This window comes from Schistocerca americana, chromosome 5, assembly GCF_021461395.2.
Source record: "Schistocerca americana isolate TAMUIC-IGC-003095 chromosome 5, iqSchAmer2.1, whole genome shotgun sequence".
NCBI lineage: Eukaryota > Metazoa > Arthropoda > Insecta > Orthoptera > Acrididae > Schistocerca > Schistocerca americana.
In genome coordinates, this window is record NC_060123.1 from 547,926,511 (window position 1) to 547,940,552 (window position 14,042).

Here is a 14,042-nt window from a genome sequence, read left to right on the forward strand (position 1 = left end):
TTTCTATAAGAGAAAGGAGTCAACGCCGCCGAGATTCATAGTCTATTGCGTCGTTTATATGGAGACGGATTTATGAGTGATGGTGTTACGAGGGAGTTGTTCACAAAATTGAAGGTTTGACAGTCTCTTCGGGTTTGTTTTTTTATCATGAAGGTTGAAAGTGATGGAATGCTTCTGTTCTTGGACGTTATACTTGACAAAAAATCAAATGGTACTTTGGGACATAGTGTTCACCGTAAGCCGACGCACAGATATCGGTATCCGCATTTTAAGAGTTGTCATTCACCATATCAACGCAGTGGCGTCCTTGGGACTTTGGTACGCAGAGCATATGCCATTTCCGACGCGGACGGCTTAACCCAAGAAATTTGAAAATAAAAGCATCCGCAACCAAGACCGAACTTTGATTTTAAATATTTAATATTCATAATAACTAACCTCAGTTATTAAGCTGTCTACTCGTGTATTAATTACCTATCTTTTTTCTGTAATTTAATTAGGGCCATGAAGCCCCAGTGAGAAAAAAGAGCCACAAGATAGTGACTCGGGGTCCCGGGAAGCCCCCTATGAGTTTCAGATCGGCTTTCAGCGGTGAAAGCGAGGGTATGGGGAGAAGTTTCCATTGGCAGGAGGTACAGGGCTACGGGCTAGCTTAGCTTGGGTGCCCGGGACACTTTTCGCCAATTTTTCTCATAATTCACCTTGCACAGTATAGACTCTCGACCGCTATACGAAGAAGTCGTATAATGTGCCGTGACGGGCACCTGAGCACGTGCAGAATCTTGGCATTTACAAGCTGTGACATCTGGTAAAAACACGTTTCAAAGGAACTTCGTTCTTCGCCAACAGGTCGCCTTCATAGAATGCAGTGAACTGAGAAATCAGTGGCAGACACAGATCTTTGTTACGTGAGAAGCAACGCAGCTACATTTTGTTCATGATTTCTTTCCTCTCTTTGTGAAAGTGATGGGTCGACATTACATTCCTGCGCTGGTCCACATGGGGTGAACACCCTGCTACCTGAAACGTTGTAAGAGGACACTTCATTAGTTAATCTTGAAAAATAGCAGAGCAGAGAGCGTCAGCACACCGGTTTCCGAGAAATTATGGTGGGGAGACAAACGTATTGGCTGAAGTAGTAAACTTAAATAAAGCGTGGGCGTGCAACTGAGAATTGTTTAAGAACTGTGTACGTTGGAATTGGTTAACACTGTATAAACTTTTGCGAGGTGGGACGTCAGTTATTTTTTAACCACGATATAATTGCCCAGAATTTTGCAGAGCCTTTTGATTGGCACACGGCAACAGCACAGGCTTTGTAGCGAGGACTAAGGAGACTGTTTCGATGTGAAACTGTTCGTCTCGGCATTCTCAGTAAAACCATTCGTCTGGAGATCTTGAGAGAGGCACTTGTTTTTCAGAGGTTGATAAGAACGTTTCATCCACAGATGTGGAAAAGGGACGTGCCACAATGAGCAGCTGATACTTTGCAGTGTGTAGCAGCTGATGGCACTTGTAGCTTCTGATGCAGTGTACCAAGAAATTGCAGCTTAGGTGAGCGGTGTATGAGACATATCGACCTTCTGTAGGGGCGTTGTTAAATTGAAACAGTTTTGCTGATGCTACACTTTTCTTGAGTGAGCAAGGGCTCATTCATTACTGGGCTAGCGATGTTGTTTGCTCGGAGTAGTTTTCTGTTCTTCTGGTGCAATCAGGCGATCACCGTGTGTCGACCGCCTGTTTATCGTTCTATAACTGATTTATAGGATGACGATCTTTTCAATTCACCCACTCTGTTCGGTCTTTGCCAAGATATTTGTTAGATTAGATCTGTTTCATGATGGTAACTGTCAGTTCGTATTTTTCGATCTCGAACAGATGCTGTGATTAATTCTTGTTCATATATTTGTTAATAGGGGTCAGATTCGACCATTATTTCGTTTCATAGTTGGTTAATCCCCTTTACATAATGTATCTGGAGGTCCAACATCCCCGTGATATGTTCAAATAACTTACGGGTTTGCTGCCGGGTGACGTCGTCGACCATCGCCGATATTTCGACAGGAGCACACCCTGCCATTCTCAAGGCATAACTGCAAGGAGGAAGCAATGTGCAAGGAAATTTGATACCTCGGTTCACAGAGGAGAAACAAGGAAGATACCACACACAGAACAAGTAACCGCAGAGTCAACAGTCAACCAAAGATAACCAACATCAGAAATATCGATAGTGACTATTATTTTTGATGAGAGACAGAGCCGGATTCCAAGCAGCATTTAAACAAAATCCACCATCTCTATTTATAAGGTTGCTTGATAGTTTGATTTCAACAGCTTCCTTAGTATCACTATCCCAATAGCTAGACGTGCAAGCCAGAATCTCCGTGTTGTTGTATTCCATAGGATGACCGGTGTCAAGGCAATGTTCTGCAGTAGCGGATTTGCTCGGCTGTTATAAGTGTGTGTGTCGCTTATGTTCAATACACCGGTGTTCCACAGTCCTGATTGTTCGACCAATATATGACATGCCACAACTGCAAGGAATACGATAGACACTAGCCTTACGCAAACCAAGATCGTCTTTTACGGACGCCAACAGGGCCTTAATCTTAGAAGGTGGTCGAAAACCACATTTCACATCATATTTCCGCAAAATTCGGCCAATCCTGTTGGAAACGCTTCCTCACCTGTTGATTAATAGTCACTATCGATATATCTGATGTTGGTTATCTTTGGTTGTGTGTTGACTCTGGCGTTACTTATTCTGTATGTGGTATCTTCCTTGTTTCTCCTCTGTGAATCGAGGTACTACTCGTAAATTCCCTTGCACATTGCTTCCTCCTTGCAGTTGTGCCTTGAGTATGGCAGCGTGTGCTCCTGTCGAAATATCGGCAGTCGTCTCCCGGCAGCAAACCCGTAAGTTATGGCTCTGAGCACTATGGGACTTAACATCTATGGTCATCAGTCCCCTAGAACTTAGAACTACTTAAACCTAACTAACCTAAGGACAGCACACAACACCCAGTCATCACGAGGCAGAGAAAATCCCTGACCCGCCTGGAATCGAACCCGGGAACCCGGGCGCGGGAAGTGAGAACGCTACTTCACGACCACGAGCTGCGGACAAACCCGTAAGTTATTTGAACATTCAATTCGCCGGGAAAAGTTAAGGTCTCACATCCCTGTCACATGTTTGCTAGTGCCATCCTTTCCCTATCGTAACTATCGGCCAGTCCAGCCAATGCGGATCATTGCGATATCGAGAGGAATACCTGGAAAGCTCAGTTGACATTAAGAAACAATGCTCCTGTAGCCATCCTTTAGATTGAAACGATCTAGATCGACAAGCAGGTACACTGCTGTGCTGATAGTAACTATTGTAAAGAGAAAAAGATCTTATGGAACGTCGAGAACCTATGGTGGTCAGAAATCATGGAAGCCCGTATTTGAATCGTTGTTCCTGGAAAAAGTGACAGCTCTTTGTACCTAATTCCAAGCCCTCTATACTCCAGATCAACTATAAATTTATTCGTGTTTTTTTTCCTGTTAAACTGTAAAATTGCTCATTTTCTCTCCATGTGCTGCAGTTTCCATGACCAGCCATCTAAATAGACACAAAACTATTTAGTATCAAAAACAGTCGTGATCACATTTTATTACGGTGACCGGTTTCGACCACTACTGAGGTCATCTTCAGACCAATGAGTAAGGACCTCCTTCTGCTGGAGAATCACTAGTAGCGGAGAATGACTATTAGTGATTCTCCAGCTGAAGAAGGTCCTTACTCATTGGTCTGAAGATGATCACAATAGTGGTCGAAACCGGTCACCGTAATAAATTATGATCACCGTTCACTTCCACAATGTATTCAAAAGACACAGAACTGCCCCGAAACACGTGAACTGCAAAATGAGACGGTGGGGTGACGGCCTCAGAGCGGACTCCGACCGGCCACTCACCGGTGATCTCGGTGGGGCTGCGGGCTGCGGCCTGAGGTGCTGGGGCGGGAGCCGCCTCGCTCAGCACGGGACCCGCGGCCAGCGTCGCCAGGAGCAGCGGCAACAGCATGATGGGCAGGTGGGCGCTCTCTGTCTGCCTGCAACACACCACCAACGCACGCTACAGACCAGCCGGCAGAGGAACATCTCTGCTCGAATGTCTAGCATCTGTAGTTCTCGACTCCCATGGCTCTGAGAGCCGGTACTTTTTTGTCAACATATCTATACGCGTACACATATATAGGTGAGGACACAAAGAAAAACAAAAACAAACGACATCATCTGAACAGGACGGAAATCGCTAGGTGTGGCATACATGTATAGACAAAGAAATGATTTCAGTTGCAGAGAAACTGGAAGAGTTGTTCAAGAGAAAGAGCTTACAAACTCGACAAAGTGAGTAACGAGTTGGTCCAGCCCTGGCCCTTATTCAAGCCGTTTTTCGGCTTAATGTTGATTGATAGTTGTTGGAGGTCTTCTGAGGGTTCTCGTGCCAAATACTGCCCAATTGGCGCGATACTTCGTCAAAATCCAGACCTGGTTCCTGAGCCCTGCCCATACTGGTCCAAACTTTCTCAAATGGGAAGAGATCCGACGACCACACTGATCGAGGTAGGGTTGGCAAGCGCGAAGACAAACAGTAGAAACTCTTGCAGTGTGTGGGCGGGCATTTATCTTGCTGAAATGTACGCTCAGAATGTTTTGCAATGAAAGTTAACAAAACAACCTAGAATGCTCTCAAGGTACCACTCTGCTGTAGCGGTGCCACGGATGACAACAAAGGCGCCCTGCTATGAAATCCCATCACAGACCATCACCCCAGGTTGTCAGACCGTGCGGCAGGCGACAGTCAGCTTGGCACCCCACCGCTATCTGGGCCTTCTCCAGACATTCATTCGCTGGTCATCGTGGCTCAGTTCGTAGTTGGTCTTACCAGTGACGACAATTCTACTCCACGCATTAATATTTCAGGCCGAAGACGTGCTTGCAGACGTCCAGGGCAGCGGTGCGATAACAGCCTGACTATCGCCCAGTGTACGGCCCGACAACCAGGGTTGATGGTCTGGGGTGCCGTTCCTTTTCATAGCAGGACCAATTAGGATGTCTCCATCAGCGCCCTTACAACACAGCAGTACGTCGACGAGACTCTACGTTTTGTTGCCCCCCGTGGTCAGTAATCTTCAGCTTACATTTTAGCAAGATAATGCCCGTCCGAACACGGCGATGGTTTCACCTGCTTGTCTTCGTGCTTCCCAAACCCTCATTTGGCCAGACAGGTCTCCGGATCCCTCCCAAACTGACAACGCTTGGAGCATTACGTGTAGGACCCTCTAACCAGCTCTGGATTTTGACAATCTAATGCACCATTTGAACATAAATGGGCACGATATCCCTCAGGAGGACATACAACAACGCTATCAATCAATGCCAAGCCGGATAACTGTGTGCTTAAGGGCGACAGGTCTACCAACGCGTTATTGACTTGCTCATTTTGTGAAGCTGTTTCTCTTGAAACAAACAGCCAATTTTTCTGAAGTTGTAAACACTATTTTGTCTATAATTTACAGCACATCTACCGATTTCTGTCCCTTTTGTACTTTTCCTTCGTGGTGCGTTGTTTGATTTCTCTTCTTTTTTCTTTTTGTCTTAGAGTGTTTTTTCCGTCCACACTACAAAATGGCTCTGAGGACTATGGGACTTAACTTCTGAGGTCATCAGTCCCCTAGAACTTAGAACGACTTAAATCTAACTAACCTAAGGACATCACATACATCCATGCCCGAGGCAGGATTCGAAACTGGGACCGTAGCGGTCGCACAGTTCCACACTGTAGCGCCTAGAACCGCTCGGCCACTCCGGCCGGCGTCCAGACTACAAATTTCCTTTTCTGTACTTATTGTCCTCTAATCTTCACAGTTATTACATTAGCGCAATGTGCTTTGAATTCCTTAGAGCTCAGTAGCCGACTGAAACAGGTTATTGCTGCAATTGTTTAATTCGTCACACTTTTCAGATAATGATCTGAGACGTATTTGACCAACGCGTGGAAGGCAATAAGCAGCTATGGAAGGCAGCAAGCAACTACTCCAAAGGAGAAAATGTTTTTTAACTACCACCTATCTGCATACTGTGCTATGGCCACAAAATGTAGATTAAATAATAATTATTATAGACTCATACATAAATAGTGAATTAGTAGTAACATAAATGGATAATAGATTTTTGGAAGAATTTTAAAGACTGCAATTGTAGGTTGAGTCATTAATGCAGAGGTAGTGAGTCAAACTGTAGAGCAAAGAGGATTATGGAACAACTTGACTAAAATAAGCGATTTATTGATGGGACGCATCCTAGGGCATTAGGCAATCGTATATTATGTAATGAAAGGGAGCGTGGGGGTACAAATTATAGAGGGAGAATAAAGTTTGAACACAATAAGCAGGTTTATGAACATGTACGACATCTACATTAGTCCTTACATATGTAAGTCAAGTACGTAGAAATTGAGCAGAGAGCACACCAAACAGGGCGACCGGTTCGTGTGTTCTCACTTACCAAAATCATTTCTACGTAGCATGGTGTCAAAATGATTGAAAATACACTGACGGAAAAAAGATCGCAATAATAAAATGAATTAATGCATAGCAATGGAATTTCGGGAATGCATTTGTCTGGTAAGATATGTAAGTGATTTTCGTTTCAAGATCACAGGTTACTAGAATGAGATTTTCACTCTGCAATGGAGTGTGCGCTGATATGAAACATCCACGCGGATTAAAACTGTGTGCCGGACCGAGACTCGAACTCGGGACCTATGCCTTTCGCGGACAAGTGCTCTACCAGAGCTTCTGTAAAGTTTGGAAGGTAGGAGACGAGGTACTGGCTGTGAGAAGGGGGCGTGAGTCGTGCTTGGGTAGCTCAGTTGGTAGAGCACTTGCCCGCGAAAGGCAAAGGTCCCGAGTGCGAGTCTCGGTCCGGCACACAGTTTTAATCTGCCAGGAAGTTTCATAACAGGTTACTGTAAACGCGAGATAAACCATTCAAAATGTGAAATTCTGGTACACTAATAACCGGAGTAACCACCAGAATGTTGAAAGAAAACAAGCAAGCGTGCATACATTGCGTTGTGCACGTGCCGGATGTCAGTTTCGGACGGAGTTCCGAGCCTGTTGTAATCGTTCGCTCAAAACAGGACAGTTAGTGCTGTTTGTGGATGACGCTGGCGTTGTCGCCCGATGATGTTCCATATGTGCTCGATTGGAGACAATCTCTTGATCGAGCAGGCCAAGGCAGAATGTCGGCACGGTGTAGAGCATGTTGGGTTACAACAGTGGTATGCGGGCGAGCGTTACCCTGTTGGAAAACACACTCTGGAATGCTGTTCATGAAAGCAGCTCAACAAATCGAATCACCAGACTGATGTACGATTTTTGAGCCGGGGTGCGCGGGATAACCACGAGAGTGCTCCTGTGTCATATGCAATTGCACTCCAGTCCATATTTCGAAGTGTAGGTCGAGTGTGTCCATCACGGGGACCGGTTCGGTGTAGGTCTTCGACTGACCTCCTTCTAACCAACACACGGCCATCACTGGCACCAAGGCAGAGCCATCTTTCACCAGAAAACATAACAGACCTCCAACCAGCCCCCAATGACCTCTCGTTTAACACCACTGAAGTCGTAAATGATGGTGGATTGGGGTCAGTGGAATGCAAGCTACACGGCGCCTGGCTCGGAGCTGTCCTTGAAGTAACAGATTTGTAACAGTTCGTTGTGTCGCTGTGGTGCCAACTGCTGCTCAGATGGCTGCTGCAGATGCAGTATGCAGATGCAGAGCCGTAGGCCGAACAGGATGGTCTTTCCCCTCCGTACTGCCACGTGGCTATCGGAGCCCGGACATCTTGCGACCGTACGTTTTCGCGACCACCGCTGCCAGGAATCATGTGCAATGGTTGAATTCCTGCCAAGTCTTTCTGCAATATCACAGAAGGAACATGCAGTTTCTCGTAGCCTGTTGCGCGATCTCGTTCGAATTCAGTGAGTTTTTTGATAATGGTGTCTTTTTGGCCTTAAAGGCGTTCTTGTCAGACATCAACTCACCACGCCCACTCTCAAAGGCATTGGACCGTCTCCATCGTTACAACGTATATCCAAAGAAAAACTGATCTGTATTCTCATAGTGGCGCCACTAACCCCACTATTATGTATCTGTCTTGAAATTTGACTAGACATCATTTTCCAGATGCAAAAACACGCCTACCGACTTCTGTTTATATCGCACAACTCCTCCTTGGTGTTGCGATTGTTTTTCCATCAATGTGTGTAAGCAACATTAGATCTCGTGTGAATGCCCTTGCCGAATATCGTCGTCGAGTTCTTTTCTGTTTCTGTATGGTAGGGAGAGGCAATGATGCTTTGTAACAAAATTTTCATTTTTTCGTCACTGTGCAGCTGATAGCTCTCTGGTGTACATCGTTTACAGAATGAAACTATACTTGAAACAGTACACTAGAAGCAGTACGAATAATTTCTGTTTATTGTAAAATTTGTTAATGGTCGTCATTTTAAATTGTTAATGGTCGTCATATATGAAGCTAGTAAACTGAATAATACTCTCAGAATGCTCTTGCGTATGTTCGCCTACAGCAGTTATTTGTATCATAATAAACTACTACGTTTCGTTCAGTGAAAGTTGCAGTTATCTCTATAGTACAAGGGAATTTAATTCCAAAAATTTGATTAAAAAGGTATGTGCGTGACCAGGTTTATTTTTTATTGAGATGCTGGCAGGGAACTAGAACCCCATGAAAGCATGTTAAAGCTTAATTACCATCCAGTTACATAACTGGATCAAGGATGTTTCCACTTTTTCTTTCTCCTCCTTTCAGACACAGTTCAATGCGAACATTATGTAAATTAATAAACGGTTAGAGGTAGTGCTTGCAGGGAATTAACCATATTCCTTTAGAACTCGAGCCGGAAACGCTGCTAGTTTCCTGGTAAGGAAAACCATACACTGTTGTGTTCGTTCTCGGAGAAACGCTAACTGCAGGGTTTGCGAAGTGCTCAGGGCAGTTTCCTGCAGCTCGCTGACTTTTTGAGACGGCGGTTGCTACCCGAATGTTCGGTCGTTAGTGTGACGGGATCTACTCCACAAAACGATATTTTCTACTCTTACCTCCCCGTTAACTGGCCAGAAAAAGCGGCACGCTAGGAACAAACTAAGTAAGAGAAACCGTTATCTGAAAGACGCCACTTTGTGCACATGTAAGATACAGTATTGTCGCGTAACTGTGGATAGATTGTTATTATGGTGAAGTTAAGAGTAGCATTTTCACAGTCGTTTACATATTCAGTAAAAGTCAGGAGTTAAGTGCTAGGAAGCTACATTTTGGAGCAGAAGAAAGTAATTTTTAGTTTCCTTTTACTTGATATGTTTCTTGTGGCTAAGGAACAGATTTTATAACGTTAGCTGTAAGCGTTCTCACAATATATTCCCAAAATATTCTTCGTGACCATTTCCCACCATCTATTGTCACATCTGTGATGCGATGATCCCGTTTGTGGCTGGTTCGTACAGTCCAGCAGGCTGTTTAGGTGCCAGTTACATGCAGGTTTCATTCTTCTATAAATTTACGGTATAACGTGAGTATAAAAGCATAAAATATCGCCGCTGAGAATCGTTCCAAAAGTAAGTGAAGCAGACCTTACATAAGAGAAAGAACCACGATTTTAGCACCTCTGGAACAGACGTACAAACCGCCCGGCGGCTGAAGATCAGCTTTATTCTTTGCGCATCCACAATAAACCTTGTATTGTCATTCGTATGCGAATGAAAGACGTAAGTATATTGCAAATAAAAGTTTTCTGCATGTAAGCATATTATTCAAAACTGTTATCGTTTCGTGCAGCAAAAACTTACATTTTGGTGTGTCACATCTGAATATGATTAAATAACCTGAGAAAGGTATACAAATTTTCTCTTTCTCCAGTTTTAAATGATGCTGTCTTGCAAAATAAAAGACATCTTGTTGAAGAGTCACCATGGTTAAGGGCCAGGTAATTTCTTACTCGTGTTACGGCAAGTAATAGTTAAAACTATAAAGTATGTTTCATTATCACGTGTCGACCTGCTTGAGCTGATTCCCTGTGAGACATAAAAAAAGAATTACATATACAATATAGCGCAAAAAGCGATTATTGAAGTAGCTAGATGCTTGTGTTGTCATGGCTCTCGCAACAAGGCAAAGAAACACTACGTGCAACGAAAAAAGCATGCCAAATTCAGAAGAACGCAAAATCCCCAAGACTGGGTAAGTTTCACGGAATCTCGAAATTTAGTGTGGACGTCAATGTGAGATGCCTTTAATAGTTTCCACAATGAAACACAATGAAACATTGTCTCAAAATATGGTAGATAACCCAAAGAGATTCAGGTCGTATGTAAAGTACACCAGAAGCAAAAAACGGTCAATACCGTCACTGCGCGATAGTTATGGAAATGTTACCGATGATGGTGCCACTAAAGCGGAGTTACTAAATACAATTTTCCGTAATTCCATCACGAAAGAATACGAAGTAAATATTCCAGAATTCGAAACCAGAACAGCTGTTAGCATGAGTGACATAGAAGCAGATATCTTAGGTGTTGTGAAACAACTCAAATCACCTCAGAAAGCGAAGTCTTCCGGTCCAGATGGTATACCAATCAGGTTCCTTTCAGAGTATGCGTACACAATAGTGCCTTCTTAGCAATCATATACAACCCGCTCACTTGACGAAAGGTCTGCTCCTAAAGACTGGAAAGTAACACAGATCACACCAATATTCAAGAAAGGAAATAACAATAACCCATTGATATACAGATCCATATCACTGATCTCAATTTGCAGTAGGATTTTGGAGTATATACTGTACTCGAACATTATGAATAACCTTGAAGAAAATGACTTACTGATACATAACCAACACGGATTCACAAAATATCGTTCTAGTGCAACACAGATAGCTCTTTATTCCCACGAATTAATGAGCGCTGTCGACAATGGATCTCATATCTATTCGATATTCCTAGATTTCCAGAAGCTTTTGATACCGTTCCTCACAAGCGACTATTAATCAAATTGCGTACATGTGATGTGTCGTCTCAGTTGTGTGACTGGATTCGTTATTTCCTCTCTGAGAGGTCACAGTTCGCAGTGACAGACGGTTAATCATCAAGTAGAATAGAAGTGATATCTGGCGTTCCGCAAGGTAGTGTCAAAGGCCCACTGCTGTTCATGATTTACATAAATGATCTAGGTGATAATCTGAGCAGCCCCTTTAGATTGTTTGCAGATGACTCTGAAATTTAACCGTCTACTAAAATCTTCAGTCGATCAATTCCAATTACAAAATGACCTAGAGAGAATTTCAGTATGGTGCGAAAAGTGGCAATTGGCAGTAAACAAAGAAAAGTGCGAGTTCATCCACATGGGTACTAAAAGAAATCCGACAAATTTTGGGTCTACGATAAATCGCACAAATCTAAGGGTTGTCAATTCGACTAAATACCTAGGAATTACAATTACGAGCAACTTAAATTGGAAAGACCACATAGATAATATTGTGGGGAAGGCGAGACAAATACTGCGCTTTGTTGGCAGAATACTTAGTAGATGCGACAAACCCACTAAAGAGACAGCCTACAGTACACTTGTCCGTCCTCTGCTGGACTATTGCTGTGCGGTGTGGGATCCTCAGCAGGTAGGATTAACGGAGGACATCGAAAAGGTGTAAAGACCTTCATCTCGTTTCGTGTTATAACGCAAAAAGGGGTGAGAGTGTCACTGATATGATACGCGAGTTGGGGTGGCAGTCACTGAAAGAAAGGCGGTCTTCCTTGCGGCGAGATCTATTTACTAAATTTCAATCGCCAACTGTCTCTTCCGAATGCGAAAATATTTTGTTGACACCCACCTACGTAGGGAGAAATGATCGTCTTAATAAAATAAGAGAAATCAGAGCTCGAACGGAAAGATTTAGATGTTCCTTTTTCCCACGCGCCGTTCGAGAGTGGACTGGTAGAGAAGTAGTATGAAAACGGTTGGATGAACCCTCTGCCAGGCACTTAAGTGTGAATTGGAGAGTAACCATGTAGATGTAGACATAGATGTAATTATCAAAACAGTGAAGCACTTCCGTTACAGAATGGCATTAACCATTCTAAGCCAGACTGCCGTTTGCAGTTGCATCCAGAGAAATTAGTGTACAGTACTTTAGGCCGAGCGTCGCGTGTTAGTCTCTGTGTTAAAGTGATACATTACTGGATCAGTTACTGGCGTTCAAAGAGGATAAATAAATGGGACACATTTAGTCCAAACAATTGCATCGAAAGGCAGTCGGTATCTACGTCATCAAATTCAAAGTGATGACGACATATGCTAGTAGTAAACAAAGCACAATCAGCGAAGAATCAAAGCAGACAGAACGGTCCGCAGTGACGATGACCGCCGACATCGGAATGAAAAGGCCAGACTTAATACAATCACACACGGTGTCATAAGTTATCTGTAATCACAACGCGATGCCACCTAAACTAAATGAACTTGTCCTGCTGTGTGGAAGTTCGCAATCCACTAGAACCCTTCACCAACAGGTCATTAGGAGGCGTCATTTTTTTAAAGTAAGTATGCTTTCCATATTAAACAAACACAACTGAATTTTTCAAAGAGTTCCACTACTACGTGAAAACCTGTGTCTGACCAATATTGTGGTTCTTATCATAACGAACAACGAATTTTTCAGTTCCAGTGCCATAAAAATTTTCCACCAAATTTTTCAATCACTGTTGAACGTTTGTTTTTATGTTGTCGTTGTTGCAGTTGCGTCTAAATGTATTTTCACACACAGGAACTGGGCGATCGATGGTCCGCACTGCCATGAAGCAAAAACGTCTCTTTACTGACGTTGGAACCCCATTTGTTTTAGATTGCTTGACATAGTTATATTAAAATCACACTGAAGAATGTCAACAAACTGTTTTATTGTAAGACAAAAAAGACCACAAGCCACACGTTCTACCTATATCAAAATAAAGTACACAAGGGTTTCCGGACCGAAATTGTTTGTTGGAACTTCATATTCTTAGGTGATGTTAGGACATCTATGTCAATGTTTCGTTCCTCTTGTAGCGTGAGACACCAATGTTTCAACTCCGTCGATAATTCCATTTAAAAATTCATCACTTCATTACTACATCGCATAATGAGGTTCAAAGCAATAGTTACTCAGTTGGTTTTGTGCTTCTCAGATTGCATTGTCGGTATCAACTGTAAGCCTAACTGTCAGTAATTTAAGCGTTCTGTGCGAATTTTATTAAATAATTACGAAATTTTAAGGCATTTATTTTCTGTAAGTTTTGCATTGACTGTCTGCACTAAGTCTTCAGTGATGACAGATGGTCGTCAAGTTTCCACTTCATCGTGGATATTACTAAGGCGGGCTACAAATATTCTAATCAATTTTCTTAACAAGTCATTGCTCCTGGTGATTTTTCCAAGAACTTTACTAAACTGGCAATGAATTTATATCTTTTTCACGTCTTTTCAGGCAGAAAATGATTGACTGTGCGTATCTGACAGTTAACTGAAGCATTTTAAGTAAGCATAAAGCAAAATACACAAAGACTACTGCTTCCGTAAAGGGGTAGCCATTAAATCCATATACTGATAGCAGATGGACGGATCGTCGACCGCAGTGCTGTAGCTGCCGTTAGAGAGCAATACGGCCGGTAACGTTTCCTAGTCTCCGACAACGGTTCACTTACATTGTCTCTGAGGGCGTGTGTCCACTTTTTTACCGTTGGATTTACACTCGACGGGACTCTTTCCGTAGTTCCGTAGTCTGCTGTATTGTTACTAAACGCTTGCTTTTGAACCAGATGCCCCAGTCCAGATCATCACACAGTGGAACTAATTACTTAATGTATTTTGAACGTAAGCCAGTAACGATTTGCATAATTAAGTTTCGCGACAAATCGAAGCTGCCTTAACAGACTGAGCTG

The 14,042-nt window shown here is 43.2% G+C and overlaps 1 protein-coding gene across 1 annotated transcript in view; it reads right to left on the bottom strand.

Annotated features, from left to right (window-relative positions):
• Positions 1 to 14,042, bottom strand: part of LOC124616105 — a 234,502-nt gene that overhangs the window by 65,356 nt on the left and 155,104 nt on the right. The window contains exon 2 of the mRNA XM_047144364.1: positions 3,960 to 4,096. Within this exon, the coding sequence (XP_047000320.1) occupies positions 3,960 to 4,068 (109 nt within the window). The 5' untranslated portion in view covers positions 4,069 to 4,096. The remainder of the gene's footprint in view (positions 1 to 3,959; positions 4,097 to 14,042) is intronic.